Here is a 13,711-nt window from a genome sequence, read left to right as displayed (position 1 = left end):
GTGTGAGGTCACTCTTTCCAAATATTTGAGTGCGAGACGCCCCTGTGTCTGGTAAACAACTTGATGTTTCTGATTGTCCTGGGGATGGTGTTCAGGTCAATCCATTCAGTTCAATTTCAAGTGTATATTGTATTGCTTGCAGCTGCTGAGTCAGTTGTAAACTGTCTACAGCTGCAGCCTGTCTTTAACTATTCACTATATTTCCTAATGATTTAGAAAACATAATAGAAAGCAAGAAGTTTGTCAACAGCTTATATTTCTCTCTTATTGTAGTATTTTATTGGCTTCAGTTGCCTTGTAACACTTTGTTCTCCACATTTACCTTGCAGCAGATCACTTACTGAGATCTTCCTCTGCAAACCGATCTCCAGCATCATTACAAAGAGTTCAGACCATTGACTCTGCAAAGTCCATGTCAGGTGAGTGACATCAGAAGTTCAGATGATTTTCTGCCTGGTTGGTTCATTCACAAGGCTTAAAAACTTCTGGAGATTCAACTCTCGTTTCACACTCGGTGCCCACCATGGAATCTCATGAAATTTACTTTCAACTTGTAATTAGGTAATGCCTTTAATGCACTAAAATGTCCCAAGGCGTTTCACAGAGTCATTGGAAACTCTGAATTGCCAAACATGATGCACAGATATCATTGGGGAATTACAGATTCCTATCAGTTTTATGGATGCTGAAGTGCTTTTGATAACATGCTGAGACTGTATAAAAGTCTGTTGCAATTACTGCCAGAATGAACCACACAGTTCATATGAAGAGAATTCACCCGTATGGGCCCGAGCTATGCCTGTCTCTTTGTTGGCTACGTAGAGCAGTTAATTACACCGGCATCAATTCATCAACTTCACCAACACATTCCACCCTGACCTTAAATTTACCTAGACCATCTCTGACACCTCCCTCCCCTTCCTGGACCTCTCCATCTCCATTAATGATGACCGACTTGACACTGACATTTTTTACAAACCCACCGACTCTCACAGCTACCTGGATTACACCTCTTCCCACCCTACCTCTTGCAAAAATGCCATCCCGTATTCCCAATTCCTCCGCCTCCGCCGGATCTGCTCCCAGGAGGACCAGTTCCACCACAGAACACACCAGATGGCCTCCTCCTTTAGAGACCGCAATTTCCCTTCCCACGTGGTTAAAGATGCCCTCCAACGTATCTCGTCTACATCCCGCACCTCCACTCTCAGACCCCACCACTCCAACCATAACAAGGACAGAACGCCCCTGGTGCTCACCTTCCACCCTACCAACCTTCGCATAAACCAAATCATCCGCCAACATTTCCGCCACCTCCAAAAAGACCCCACCACCAGGGATATATTTCCCTCCCCACCCCTTTCCGCCTTCCTCAAAGACCGTTCCCTCTGTGACTACCTGGTCAGGTCCACGCCCCCAAAAAACCCACCCTCCAATCCTGGCACTTTCCCCTGCCACCGCAGGAATTGTAAAACCTGCACCCACACCTCCTCCCTCACCTCCATCCAAGGCCCTAAAGGACACTTCCACATCCATCAAAGTTTTACTTGCACATCCACTAATATCATTTATTGTATCCGTTGCTCCCGATGCGGTCTCCTCTACATTGGGGAGACTGGGCGCCTCCTAGCAGAGCGCTTTATGGAACATCTCCGGGACACCCGCACCAATCAACCACACCGCCCCGTGGCCCAACATTTCACCTCCCCCTCCCGCTCTGCCGAGGACATGGAGGTCCTGGGACTGCTTCACCGCCGCTCCCTCACCACCAGATGCCTGGAGGAAGAACGCCTCATCTTCCGCCTCGGAACACTTCAACCCCAGGGCATCAATGTGGACTTCAACAGTTTCCTCATTTCCCCTTCTCCCACCTCACCCTAGTTCTAAACTTCCAGCTCAGCACTGTCCCCATGACTTGTCCGAACTTGTCCTACCTGCCTATCTCCTTTTCCACCTATCCACTCCACCCTCTCCTCCTTGACCTATCACCTTCATCCCCTCCCCCACTCACCCATTGTACTCTATGCTACTTTCTGTCCACCCCCACCCTCCTCTAGCTTATCTCTCCACGCTTCAGGCTCACTGCCTTTATTCCTAATGAAGGGCTTTTGCCCGAAACGTCGATTTCGAAGCTCCTTGGATGCTGCCTGAACTGCTATGCTCTTCCAGCACCACTAATCCAGAAGAGAATTCTATTCAACTGCTGGTTCTGACTTGATTCACCTAATGGGGCCAGTTCCTTTCAAGATGGAATGTATTAGAAAATCAAGAATTTGGGGCACCAGATAAACATTACTGATGTTTAACCAATTCTAAGTATATCATTTGTAGGACAGATCACCATACACGTACTCTCCTGGTTCAATCATTGAATCAATTTGCTGGTCAATCACCTACATAATCTCACATATCTGGAGCAGGTGGGACTTGAACCCAAACCTTCAACTTGTAAGGTTAACAGGTTTGTAGTTCATCAGTATTAGGGAAATGCAAGAATCTATAATAAACTGTGAGATGATAAATATCAGTTTGATAATGATCTGATTTAACATGGTGAACATGGGTTTGCAAGTGGAGAATCATGCTGAGGGAACTTGTTGCAGCCTTTGAAGATGTTGCTGACAATCGATTAAAGGAGAGCTGATGGATATGGTATACTTGAATTTTCAGCAGATTTTTGATAATGCTGGCCAGAAAGGTTAACGAACATGGGATAAGAGACAATGTACAGGCATGACTTAGTGATTAGCTAACCGACAGAAAACAGGGAATAAAAAGATCATTTTCACATTGGCAGACTGAGACTAGTCATTGATTTGGATGTGGAAACCAAATGTAATATTTCCAAATTTGCAGAAGGAACAAAGCTAAGTGAAAATGAAAATTGTGAGGAAGACGTAAAGCAGCTTCAGGAGGATTTCAGCAGGCTCAGTGAATGGGCAAGAGTATAGCAGATAGAACATAATGTAGAAAAAGATTAAGTTATCCACTTTAGTAGTTGAGCAAATATGCAGTGTCATTCTTAAATGGTGAGATGTTGGAAAGTGTCAACATTTAAAGGAAGCTAGATGTCCTTGTTGACAGCCCTTGAAGGTTAACATCATGGATACAGCAAATTATTATGAAAACTAGCAGAGTATTAATGTTTATCACAAAAGATTTGAGTATAGGAGTAATGAAGTATTGCCATACTGTCTGTCCTTATACTTGTTTTTAATAACCTCTGTTGAACCCTCCTCTCTAAATCGCATAAATCCTTGTGACCAAACCTTTTCAGTAGGATCCTGGGCCCAGACCAGTTCATCTGGACAACAAAACAAAAGAACTGCAGATGCTGCAAATCTGAAACAAAAACCGAAATTGCCAGAAAATCTCAGCCAGTTTGTCAGCATCTGTGGAGAGAAATCAGTTAACATTTTGGGTCCATTGACCCTTCCTCAGAGCACTTTATGTGGAGCCTGTCCTGATGTTACAGTACCTTGCCAGTGCCTCACGAAATGGAACTGCTGTTTCCCATTCCACTCCTCGAGCCACATGTTTACCTCTCCTAATCTCCTCGCTGGTTTGCGGCTGGCTCAGTTAATAATCCAGAAATTGCAAACGTTTGAGGTCCTGTTTTTAATTTTTTTCCCCTTCATTCCTGCTATTCCCTAAATCATTGCCTCTTACCTGATAGTTAGAACATAACTGTGATGCAACCATTCCCCATGCAAGTTAAGAGCTAAGTTGCTCCAAAATGAGATCAGGATCACCGTCATCCAGGCGAGTGGAAATTTGGAAATTACACAATTTGTTACTGTTCGTTCTTATACAGTTTGTCATGGTAATAACCACATGACAATAATATCGTAAAAGTCATCACTGATTGTAAAGCTGGAGGAAGTGAGAATATTACACAACTGAACATGAAATGACACTTGCAGATTAAAAGTTGTCATCAATAAAACTAAAGTAATCACGGTCAAGAAATGAGACTCCATTGTAGATGGAGGTGCAAAATGTTATTGTACAGTTTGTAGAGCAAACAGTTTTCATTTTGCTAATAAATATTAAGATGGATTTTTACCTTCTGTGTTGAATATTGTTTGCCCTTTGTGATAGTTTGGAATTCATTTGCAGCTAGGTTGATGCATCCCTGAATTGTAGCACACAGTTGGCTTTACAAGCCATTTGTGTCAAGTAGTTGTCAGTCCTGAGCGCACAAGCAGGATATATGCCATTTTAACTCTTGCCTTCAGCATGTGGGATGGGTTGTAATTGATACAGTGATTGTTAAAATTTAGAGCTGAAAATGTGTTGCTGGAAAAGCACAGCAGGTCAGGCAGCATCCAAGGAACAGGAGAATCGATGTTTCGGGCATCAGCCCTTCTTCAGGCTCATGCCCGAAACGTCGATTCTCCTGTTCCTTGGATGCTGCCTGACCTGCTGCGCTTTTCCAGCAACACATTTTCAGCTCTGATCTCTAGCATCTGCAGTCCTCACTTTCTCCTTGCTAAAATTTAGCTCCAGTGAGTCAATGGAATTTAGTGGTCATTTGTAGATCAGGAGGCAGAAAGTTAGAAGTTGGTGTTTGTAAAATTGTAAAATGGGGTAAGTGTTGCGTAGTTCCTTTAAATGATGATGTTTTTTTCTGTGCTTAGAGATTTAAATTGGTCACTGTAAGTAGCAACTTAAAAATTTGCAAGTGCATAGAGAGCCCAAACTGAAACATTTGTATCAAAAGGCCGTACAGTTAGGCCAAGCAGCAGTTCGAAGCTTTTGAATTTAGCCAATCAATTTGGACCAGGCACCTAGATACTAAAAACGTATTAACTTTAAATCTGATGGTTTTGACAACATCCTATTGTAAAAATATTGATATGTCATCAAGAGTCTAGAAGAAGGGGATAGTTGGACAAAGACCCCAGAGCTAGCTGCCATCTGCCAGAGCTTAAGCTCTCAGCTCTGCCCTCAGCCCTCAAGAGAGAGAATCTCTGGCTCTTACAGCCTTGTCTATGTCTTCGAGAAAGCACCAGTTAAATAGCAACAGTAACAACAACGGAAAAGACATTCCTTTTGTAAGAAACGATGGAGAAGGCATTCCTGACAGAAGAATCAACAGAGAAGGCATAGAAAGTTCGGAAAACATGTAACCTGACTGCAATTTTGAGAGACTAAATTCTGGTTTTTTAAAATAATTTATTGAAAATTTTTTGTTTACAAATTAGAAAGTTACAGAAACACAAAAATACAGCATAATGTCAAAAGCAACAATAAACGCTAAACCAACTACTATACTACTCTACAAAAGAAATCAAAACTACACTTACTACAAATCAATAAATAAGTAAATAACACTGCTCAGCACAACAAGACCATAGCCCTCAGCCATCAAGAGCATCAATTATTAAACCCACATTTGTTTAAAATTCTTCCTCTCAGACCAAACCAAAAGCCCGAATCAAAATGGCGGACAGATCTTCCAAGTAATTCATGTCTGTTTTCTGGTGCACCATATTTGTAGGAATGTCTAAAGGAATGTGTTCCATAATTAACTTATGCCACCCCGACAGACCTGGGGTTCTCAGACACCCAGCACATCAGAATGTGAGAATGTTAAAAATCTTTTTCCCATGTACATCTAAGTGAGGTAATTTTGGCAGACTCAGGAGCAGAGAGACCTGGTCCACCTTGACTTCAGTCCCCAAGACCCTCCCTATTACACCTGCCGTGGTGCTCCAATACTCATGGAGCTTGTGGCAGGACCACAAACAATGGGTGAGGATACTCGTATTTATTTTACATTTGGGGCACATTGAAGATGCTCCCTGCTTAAATTTTGCGAGATGATCTGAGGCCAGTTGAGCCCTATTAAGAATCTTTAACTGCATAGCACGGGTCCTATTGCATATCAAAATCCTCTTCGCATCCTCACGAATGTACTCCCAACGTTTCCCAAGTGATCTCAACTCCTAACTCTCCCAGACCTAACATAGACGCTCAGTGTCACCCGAGGAACCTCTCCCAACAAATAATAGAGAGTACTCAGTGAAAGAGTGCTCTTAGCCTGATGCACTGTCTTTTCTGTATCAGATCTATAACACTCTGTCAAAAGCGTGGTCTCCTTTCAGATAAAATCTGAAAGAAACAGAAGAGGTCTCTACTCGATGATCCATTTTTTCCAAGTTATTTGATCAAACGTCATCAGTTTCATGTTCAAACAGATTACCCAAACAAGAGTCTCCCCATCCACACAAAGTTTAAACCTGGGATCCATGTCCCTGCCTGGAAAACTGGCATATCAACTATGGGAGTAAGAAAAAATGTTTTAGACAAATTACTTTCCATCTGCCTCATTGCCCTCCATGCTTTGAGTGTTAGTAACTATTGGATTTACAGTAGTGTTCAGCAACTGTCCTTATTTTGTCTAATAACAACACGTTGATAAGAGGGCACTTTGTCTGGGAGGCCTCAGTGTCCAACCATGTTGATGACGAGACCCCATAGGCCCAATCACTTACAAAAGATAGGAGGGAGCTCAGTTGAATGTCCAGGAGGTCCACTCCCCCCAATCCCTGGGGCAATTGCAGTTTCGCAAGCTTAAAAAGGGCTGCATCTAACTCCAAATCAAAGAACTAAACCAGCTATTCAATTTCAGAAATGTTTGCCTAGGAAAGAGCAAAGGGAGCATCTGCAAAGGGAAATTTAACGAGGAATAACATTAATTTTGATAAGAGCTACTCAACCTAACCATGACATTGGACGGGCACCCGTATCTTTGAAGGTCTTGTTTAATCTTGTCAAACAAATGAACAAAATTAGTCTTGAATAACTGATCAAAAGTAGAGGTAACAGCAAGGTCCATGTAAAGGGGAACTCACCTTCCACGCCAAGTATTCCCCCTCAGAACCATCCCCCCCCACCCCGTAGGCATAGCCTCAGACTTTGAAAAATTGATCTTGTAACCTGAGAAAGAACAAAACGAATTAATACACTATATCAAACAGGACACCGAGACTGTCGGGTTTGAGAGAAAAGTAAGAACATCATCTGTATATAGTGTAATCTTATGCATCTTCGACCCCACTTTGGGGCAGCTATATTAGGATCCCCACGAATGGCCTCTGCCAGCAGCTCAATCACCAATGTGAGGGGTCACCCTTGCTGAGTGCTCCTACCAGTGTTAAAATAATCGGACATTATACATTTGGTGAAAACCGCTGTCAGAGGATCACTATAAAGGACCCTTGCCTGTCTAGTAAACACTTCACCCAGGCCAAACCGCTCCAGGGTATAAAAAGATATGGCCATTCCACTGATCAAATGCCTTTTCTGTGTCCAAAGAGACCACCAACCCTTGAACTGACCGCTGCTGGCACACTTATAGAGTCGAAGAGATGTACAGCATGGAAACAGACCCTTTGGTCCATGCCAACCAGATATCCCAACCCAATCTAGTCCCACCTGCCACCACCCAGCCCATATTCCTCCAAACCCTTCCTATTCATATACCCATCCAAATGTCTTTTAAATGTTGCAATTGCACTAGCCTCCACCACTCATTCTGGTAGCTCATTCCATACACGTATCACCTTCTGTGTGAAAAAGTTGCCCCTTAGGTCTCTTTTATATCTTTCCCCCCTCACCCTAAACCTATGTTCTCTAGTTCTGGACTCCCCCACCGCAGGGAAAAGATTTTGTCTATTTATCCTATCCAGGCCCCTCATAATTTTGTAAACCTCTATAAGATCACCCCTCAGCCTCTGATGCTCCAGGGCTATTCAAGCTCTCCCTATAGCTCAAATCCTCCAATCTTTCTGAGCCTTTTCAAGTTTCACAACATCTTTCCGAGAGGAAGGAGACCAGAATTGCACACAATATTCCAACAGCGGCCTAACCAATGTCCTGTACAGCCGCAACATGACCTCCCAGCTCCTGTACTCAATGCTCTGATCAATAAAGGAAAGCATACCAAACGCCTTCTTTACTATCCTATCTAACTGCGACTCCACTTTCAAGGAGCTATGAACCTGCACTCCAAGGTCTCTTTGTTCAGCAACACTCCCTCGGACCTTACCATTAAGTGCATAAGTCCTGTGCATACTCCCCATTAAGAAAGAAAATTTTAAAATCAAAATTTAAGAGCAAGATAGGTCTATAAGAAGCACAGTCCTCCAGGGTCTTCACTCTCTTGAGAAGAAGAGTGATATTAGCCTCTTTCAAGGATGGCGGGAGGCAATCATGATTATACGTGTCTAGCATTGACCCTGACAGTGTGTTTACAAATTCTTTCTAAACCTCACTGGGAAGGCAATCGGGGCCAGGCACCTTTCCACTTTGAAGTTGTCTCACCGCCTCCTGCATTTCTTGTGCTGTTAATGGAGCACGAAGGAGTGACGCCTGCTCAATAGACATCTCAAGAAGATCTAAGTTCCGAAAAAAAAGACCCCATTTTTTCCCATCTATCCTCACAACATTCAGACTGATACAGTTCAGAATAGAACCTGTGAAACACCGTATTGATCTTTTAGCATTACAAGTGAGAATCCTATTCACTTCCCTAATAGAAGCAAAGGATTGAGAGGCATTCGTCTTCCTAACCAGATATGCTAAATCATTACCCGACCTATCACCATGCTCAAAAAACCTTTGCTTTGCAAAGGAAAGTTCCTTCCTGGCTGTATGCGTAAGTGTGGAGTTTAAGGTGGCTCAAAGGGCTGTGATCTGCTGCAGCTTAGCCACTGGCGGTCTACTGTAATATGCCGTCTCAGCTGCCTCCAATCGTGCCTCGAGCAGACGCTGCTGCTCTCCTTTCTTTCGCATCTGACTGGCCACGTATCAGGTGATTACTCCTCTAGCATTGGCCTTAGCAGTCTCCCAAAAAGTGGACAGATTGCCAGCTGTACCTGAGCTGGTGGCCAAAAGTGCTTCAAATTCTCGAGAAAAGTACTCAACGTACTTGCTGTCCTTGAGGATAAAGGGATCCATTCCCAGTACCGTGGGCTCATTGCATTACCCTTAATTTCAACTCTGCCATGTGATCAGAGATGGCAGTATTCCCAATTGAGCAAGGTAGCACCAAATCTAGAAGAGCTGTGAGAGTTAGGAAAAAAAAATCAATCCTCATATGGCACATATGAGGATCGGAAAGGAGTGTAAAGTAGGGTGGAGACATCTCCAAACATCTTCCAATCCCAGTTCTACACATAGATCACCCAACTATTTAGATTGTGGAGAAAGCATTGGGGGACCTTTGGGCATTCTGTCCAGCACAGGATCCATAAGGCAATTAAAGTCCCTCCCCCCTATAGTGTATCTGTCAAAAATTTAAGGGGTTGGACTGGAGGACAATAGACAGACAAAATGCCATTTTTCTTGCCATGTGTTATGGCCTTAAGGATAACAAATCGACCATATTCTTTTTTAACACAATCTATTAAATTAAATGGAAGATTCTTCTGGACGAGTATGGCTATCCCCCTGCTCTTCGTGTGTAAGGATGAGAAAAACACCCAATCAAACCTGCTGTAACTTTGTGTTCTTTGTCATTAAGGTGAGTCTCCTGCAACAGGGAAACTCCACCCTCTCCTTTTTGAGGTTCAGCAACACCTTTTGCCTTTAAACTGGTGAATGGATCATTCTAATATTCCAGGTGCACCATTTAAGGACACTGCTAGCCATGATCCTTTACAACCTGCCGAGAGGAAGAATTCAACTTACAGTACACTGAGCATATACAAAAGAAGACTCGTGAAGTCTATTTACAAAAAAAAACCAAAAACCTAAACTACAAAACATAAAAGGAACTTAATGAGGAACTCTACCCCCTGCCTGTAGAGCACGCTTACACCTCCCACATACACCTCCATTCCCCTGTCCAGATCAAACCGCACCCCTGACCCAAGCAATAGAAGGAAACAGAGTACGCTGCCCACCCCCAACTATATACCAACATCAATCCTAATCGGAGAAAACATTCACATCAACAGCTGTTTCTTTAAAAATAAGGTAACATTGCAAGAGAGAAAAAAAACCAAATGTTATTGTCCATGTCCATAAATCCATGTGAATTATTTTAAAGGGTCCAAGAAATTTTTCACTTGTTCAAAAGAGTCAAATGACTGTGCAATCTCCTCGTGAGTAATACGAAGCACTGCTGGGTATCTCATCGAACATTGAATACCGAGGTCTCTTAATTTTCTCTTGACCTCATGAAAAATTTCCTTTTAAGGATCATCACCCCTGAAAAGTCCTGGAAAAACATTGTCTTTGTTCCCTGATATGTCAGGGCCTGTGGATCTTTCCCTATCTTTATAGAAGATTCCAGCACTCTCTGCTCAATCACTTTAATGAATGTAGTATTTCAAACTTAATGCAGAGGAACCTTGATTATCCAGCATTTGGTTAACCGAATTTCGGATTATCTGAACAAGGTCGCATGCTCCCAATGCTTGGCTAACTATGCTATTCAATGTCCAGTTAACCAAACGGTCCTTCCCACCCATGTCCTTTGGATCGTCAAGGTTCATCTGTACTGCATATGCTCAGGAATACTATGTGGGAAAACTATTGTAACAGTCAATTGTGTAATTTAAACCTGAGAAGCAGTAAAAACAGTGTCAACTGTCTGTTAAAATATTCCAGCTTTGCAAATACAGTTTGGAAATTCATTACGTGTGATCTCACCAATCCGGTTACCTTTTTGTGTTTGGAAGTGTTATTTTGGACCCCATGCGACTTCACTTTCTCCATCAGCCTTCCATGGGGAACCTTAATCAAATGCCTTACTGAAGTCCATGTATATGACGTCTACAGCCCTTCCCTCATAATCACCTTTGACACTTCCTCAAAGAATTCTATTAAGTTGGTAAGACATGACCTTCCCTGCACAAAACCATGTTGCCTATCACTGATAAGCCCATTTTTTCCCAAATGTAAATAGATCTATCCCTCAGTATTTTCTCCAGCAGCTTCCCGATCACTGACATCAGGCTCACCAGTCTATAGTTACCTGGATTGTCCCTGCAACCCTCCTTAAACAAGGGGACAATATTAGCAATTATCCAGTCCACCGGAACCTCCCCCATGTTCAAATAGTGGAAGATAATGCTCTGTGTCCGGAGGTTTGTGGGATGGAAGGGGAGGACCGGTGGTTTCTATCCTTGTTGCGGTTAGAGGGTTGTGGTTCAAGGGCAGAGGTGTGGGAAGTGGAGGAGATGCACTGGAGAGCATTGTTGATCACATGGGAGGGGAAATTGTGGTCCTTGAAATAGGAGGCCAGCTGGGATGCTCTGGAGTGGAATTGCTGCTCCTGGGAGCAGATACAGCGGAGGCGACTGACTGAACACTGGCATCTATTTCAAACCACCAACTCCTCCCACCCTGTAAAAACACAATGCCTTACTCCCAATTCCTCTTCCTCCACCATATCTTCTCCACTTCCCAATTCCTCTGAGGGCGGCATGGTGGCACAGTGGTTAGCACTGCTGCCTCACAGCGCCAGAGACCCGGGTTCAATTCCCGCCTCAGGTGACTGTCTGTGTGAGGTTTGCACATTCTCCCCGTGTCTGCGTGAGTTTCCTCCGGGTGCTCCGGTTTCCTCCCACAGTCCAAAAATGTGCAGGTTAGGTGAATTGGCCATGCTAAATTGCCCCTAGTGTTAGGCAAAGGGGTAAATGTAGGAGAATGGGTCTGGGTGGGTTGCGCTTCGGCAGGTCAGTGTGGACTTGTTGGGCCGAAGGGCCTGTTTCCACACTGTAAGTAATCTAATCTAATTACGCACTGGAACTGTCTAATACAATATAATCCTCCACCTCCACGCATCTCCTCCACTTCCCATACCTCTGCCCTTGAACCCCACCTGTTCCAACCGCAACAAGAGTAAGAACCTCCCTGGTCCTCACCTTCCACTCTACTAATTTCTGGATACAGAGCATTATCTCCACCATTTCTACCACCTACAATCAGACCCCACCAGCAAAGGTATATTTCCCTCCCCATCCCTGTCTGTGTTCCGCAGAGTTCATTCCCTCTGTGACTCCCTCATTAAGTCCGCATGCCCCACCAACCCACCCTCCACACCCGGCAATTTCCTTGCTGCCGCTATAAAACCTGCATCCACACCTCTCCCTTCATCTTTGTCCAAGGCCCCAAAGGATCTTCTCACATGCGGCAAGAAATTTTCCTGCACATCCACTCACCTTATCTCCTGTGTCGATTACTCTCAGTGTGGTCTCCTGTATATTGGGGAGACATGTAACCAACTTGCGGAGTGTTTCAGGGGACAACCTCTGGGACACGCACAAAACAACACCACTGCTCTGTGGCCAACCACTTCAATTCTCCCTTCTCACTCCCCCAAAGACATGCAAGTCCTGGGCCTCCTCCACCGCCAAACCAAATCCACCTGCCAACTGGAGGAAGAATACCTCATCTTCTGCCTTGGGACCCTTCAACCACACAGCATCAACATCGACTTCACTAGTTTCCAAATCTCCTCCCGCCCCCATCTCATCCCAGATCCAACCCTTCGACTCCGCACCACCCTCTTGACTTGTCCGACTTCTCCACCTTCCTTCCCACTTACCTGCTCCACCCATCCAACTGGCCTATCACAATTAGCCCCCACCTGTATTGCCTTCCCAGCCTCCTTTCCCCATAATCCCACCCCACCCTCCCCCACCCCATTTCTCTCTCAGGCCCCTTCCCCCTCCACATTCCTGATGAAGGGCTTATGCCTGAAACATAGACTCTCCTGCTCCTTGGATGCTGCCTGACCTGCTGCACTTTTCCAGCTCCACACTACTGACTCTGACTCTCCGGCATCTGTAGTCCTCACTTTCTCCTTTGCCTAGTCTAGTGTATATTTCTTTGTGTTTATTCTGTTTACAATGCATCTTTCATTGCTAACCCCATCTGCTTGATTGGTTAAGATCATATTAAATTATGTTAATCTTTTTATTCAGCACATAGTTAATGTTGCCAGCAAATATTACAGTTTTCATAAAAGTATTATTCACTCCTGCTATGACTCCAACCACTGTAGTGTTCCCTCCATTTTTCATTGACTCCAGCATTGTTTGTGCTCCTTAATGCTGTACTTGGTCAAATACACACTTGATGTCAAGAGTAATCACTCTCAATGGTCTGTCTCTGCCTTTTCCTGTGGTTCCAAACATCATAGGAAAAGCACTGGATATCGCGTAAGTTATGGTCCTGTCAGCATTAAGGCAACAATGCTCCAGGTTTAGCTGCACTCTGAGTGACGCTGTGCCAGTACAACTGGAAGGCTGGAAAAGTGCTCAGATTTATCCTTTTTACAAAAAGAAAAGCAAATTGAAGCAGGCTAATTTCTATTCCCTCAGCTTCTCTCAATCATCAGCAAAGTAGTGGAAGGGGTTGTGAACGGTGCTATCAGGCAGCAGTTATTCAGCATTAAGCTGCTCACTGATGCTCAGTTTGGGCTCTGAGTGGCCCACTCAGCTCCAAGCATTAGCAAAGGAGCTGAATTCCAAAAGTGAGGTGAGAGTGATTGATCTTTACCAAGTCTGCATTGGACCATGGCACCAAGCAGCCTTGGCAAAACTGCAGTTCATGGGAAGTGGAGAGAACACTTCAGTGGTTTGGAGTCAACCTAAAACAGACAGCACCGTGGCCCAGTGGTTAACAACACTGCCTCACGATGCCAGGGACTGGGAATTGATTCCAGCTTTGATGACTGTGTAAGCTCCAC

General features: G+C 44.1%; 1 protein-coding gene across 7 annotated transcripts in view; it reads left to right on the top strand.

Annotated features, from left to right (window-relative positions):
• Positions 1-13,711, top strand: part of specc1la (sperm antigen with calponin homology and coiled-coil domains 1-like a) — a 307,162-nt gene that overhangs the window by 175,269 nt on the left and 118,182 nt on the right. For 5 of the 7 annotated variants that reach the window (XM_072587016.1, XM_072587014.1, XM_072587012.1 and 2 more), the window contains exon 11: positions 330-419. In XM_072587016.1, coding sequence (XP_072443117.1) covers positions 330-419 — 90 coding nt within the window. The remainder of the gene's footprint in view (positions 1-329; positions 420-13,711) is intronic. The other 2 variants (XM_072587015.1, XM_072587013.1) reach the window with 1 other exon arrangement.

The sequence above is a fragment of the Chiloscyllium punctatum genome, chromosome 17, assembly GCF_047496795.1.
Source record: "Chiloscyllium punctatum isolate Juve2018m chromosome 17, sChiPun1.3, whole genome shotgun sequence".
Classification (NCBI taxonomy): Eukaryota; Metazoa; Chordata; class Chondrichthyes; order Orectolobiformes; family Hemiscylliidae; genus Chiloscyllium; species Chiloscyllium punctatum.
Note: the sequence above shows the minus strand (reverse complement) of the source record. Positions and strands in the feature narration are given on the sequence as shown.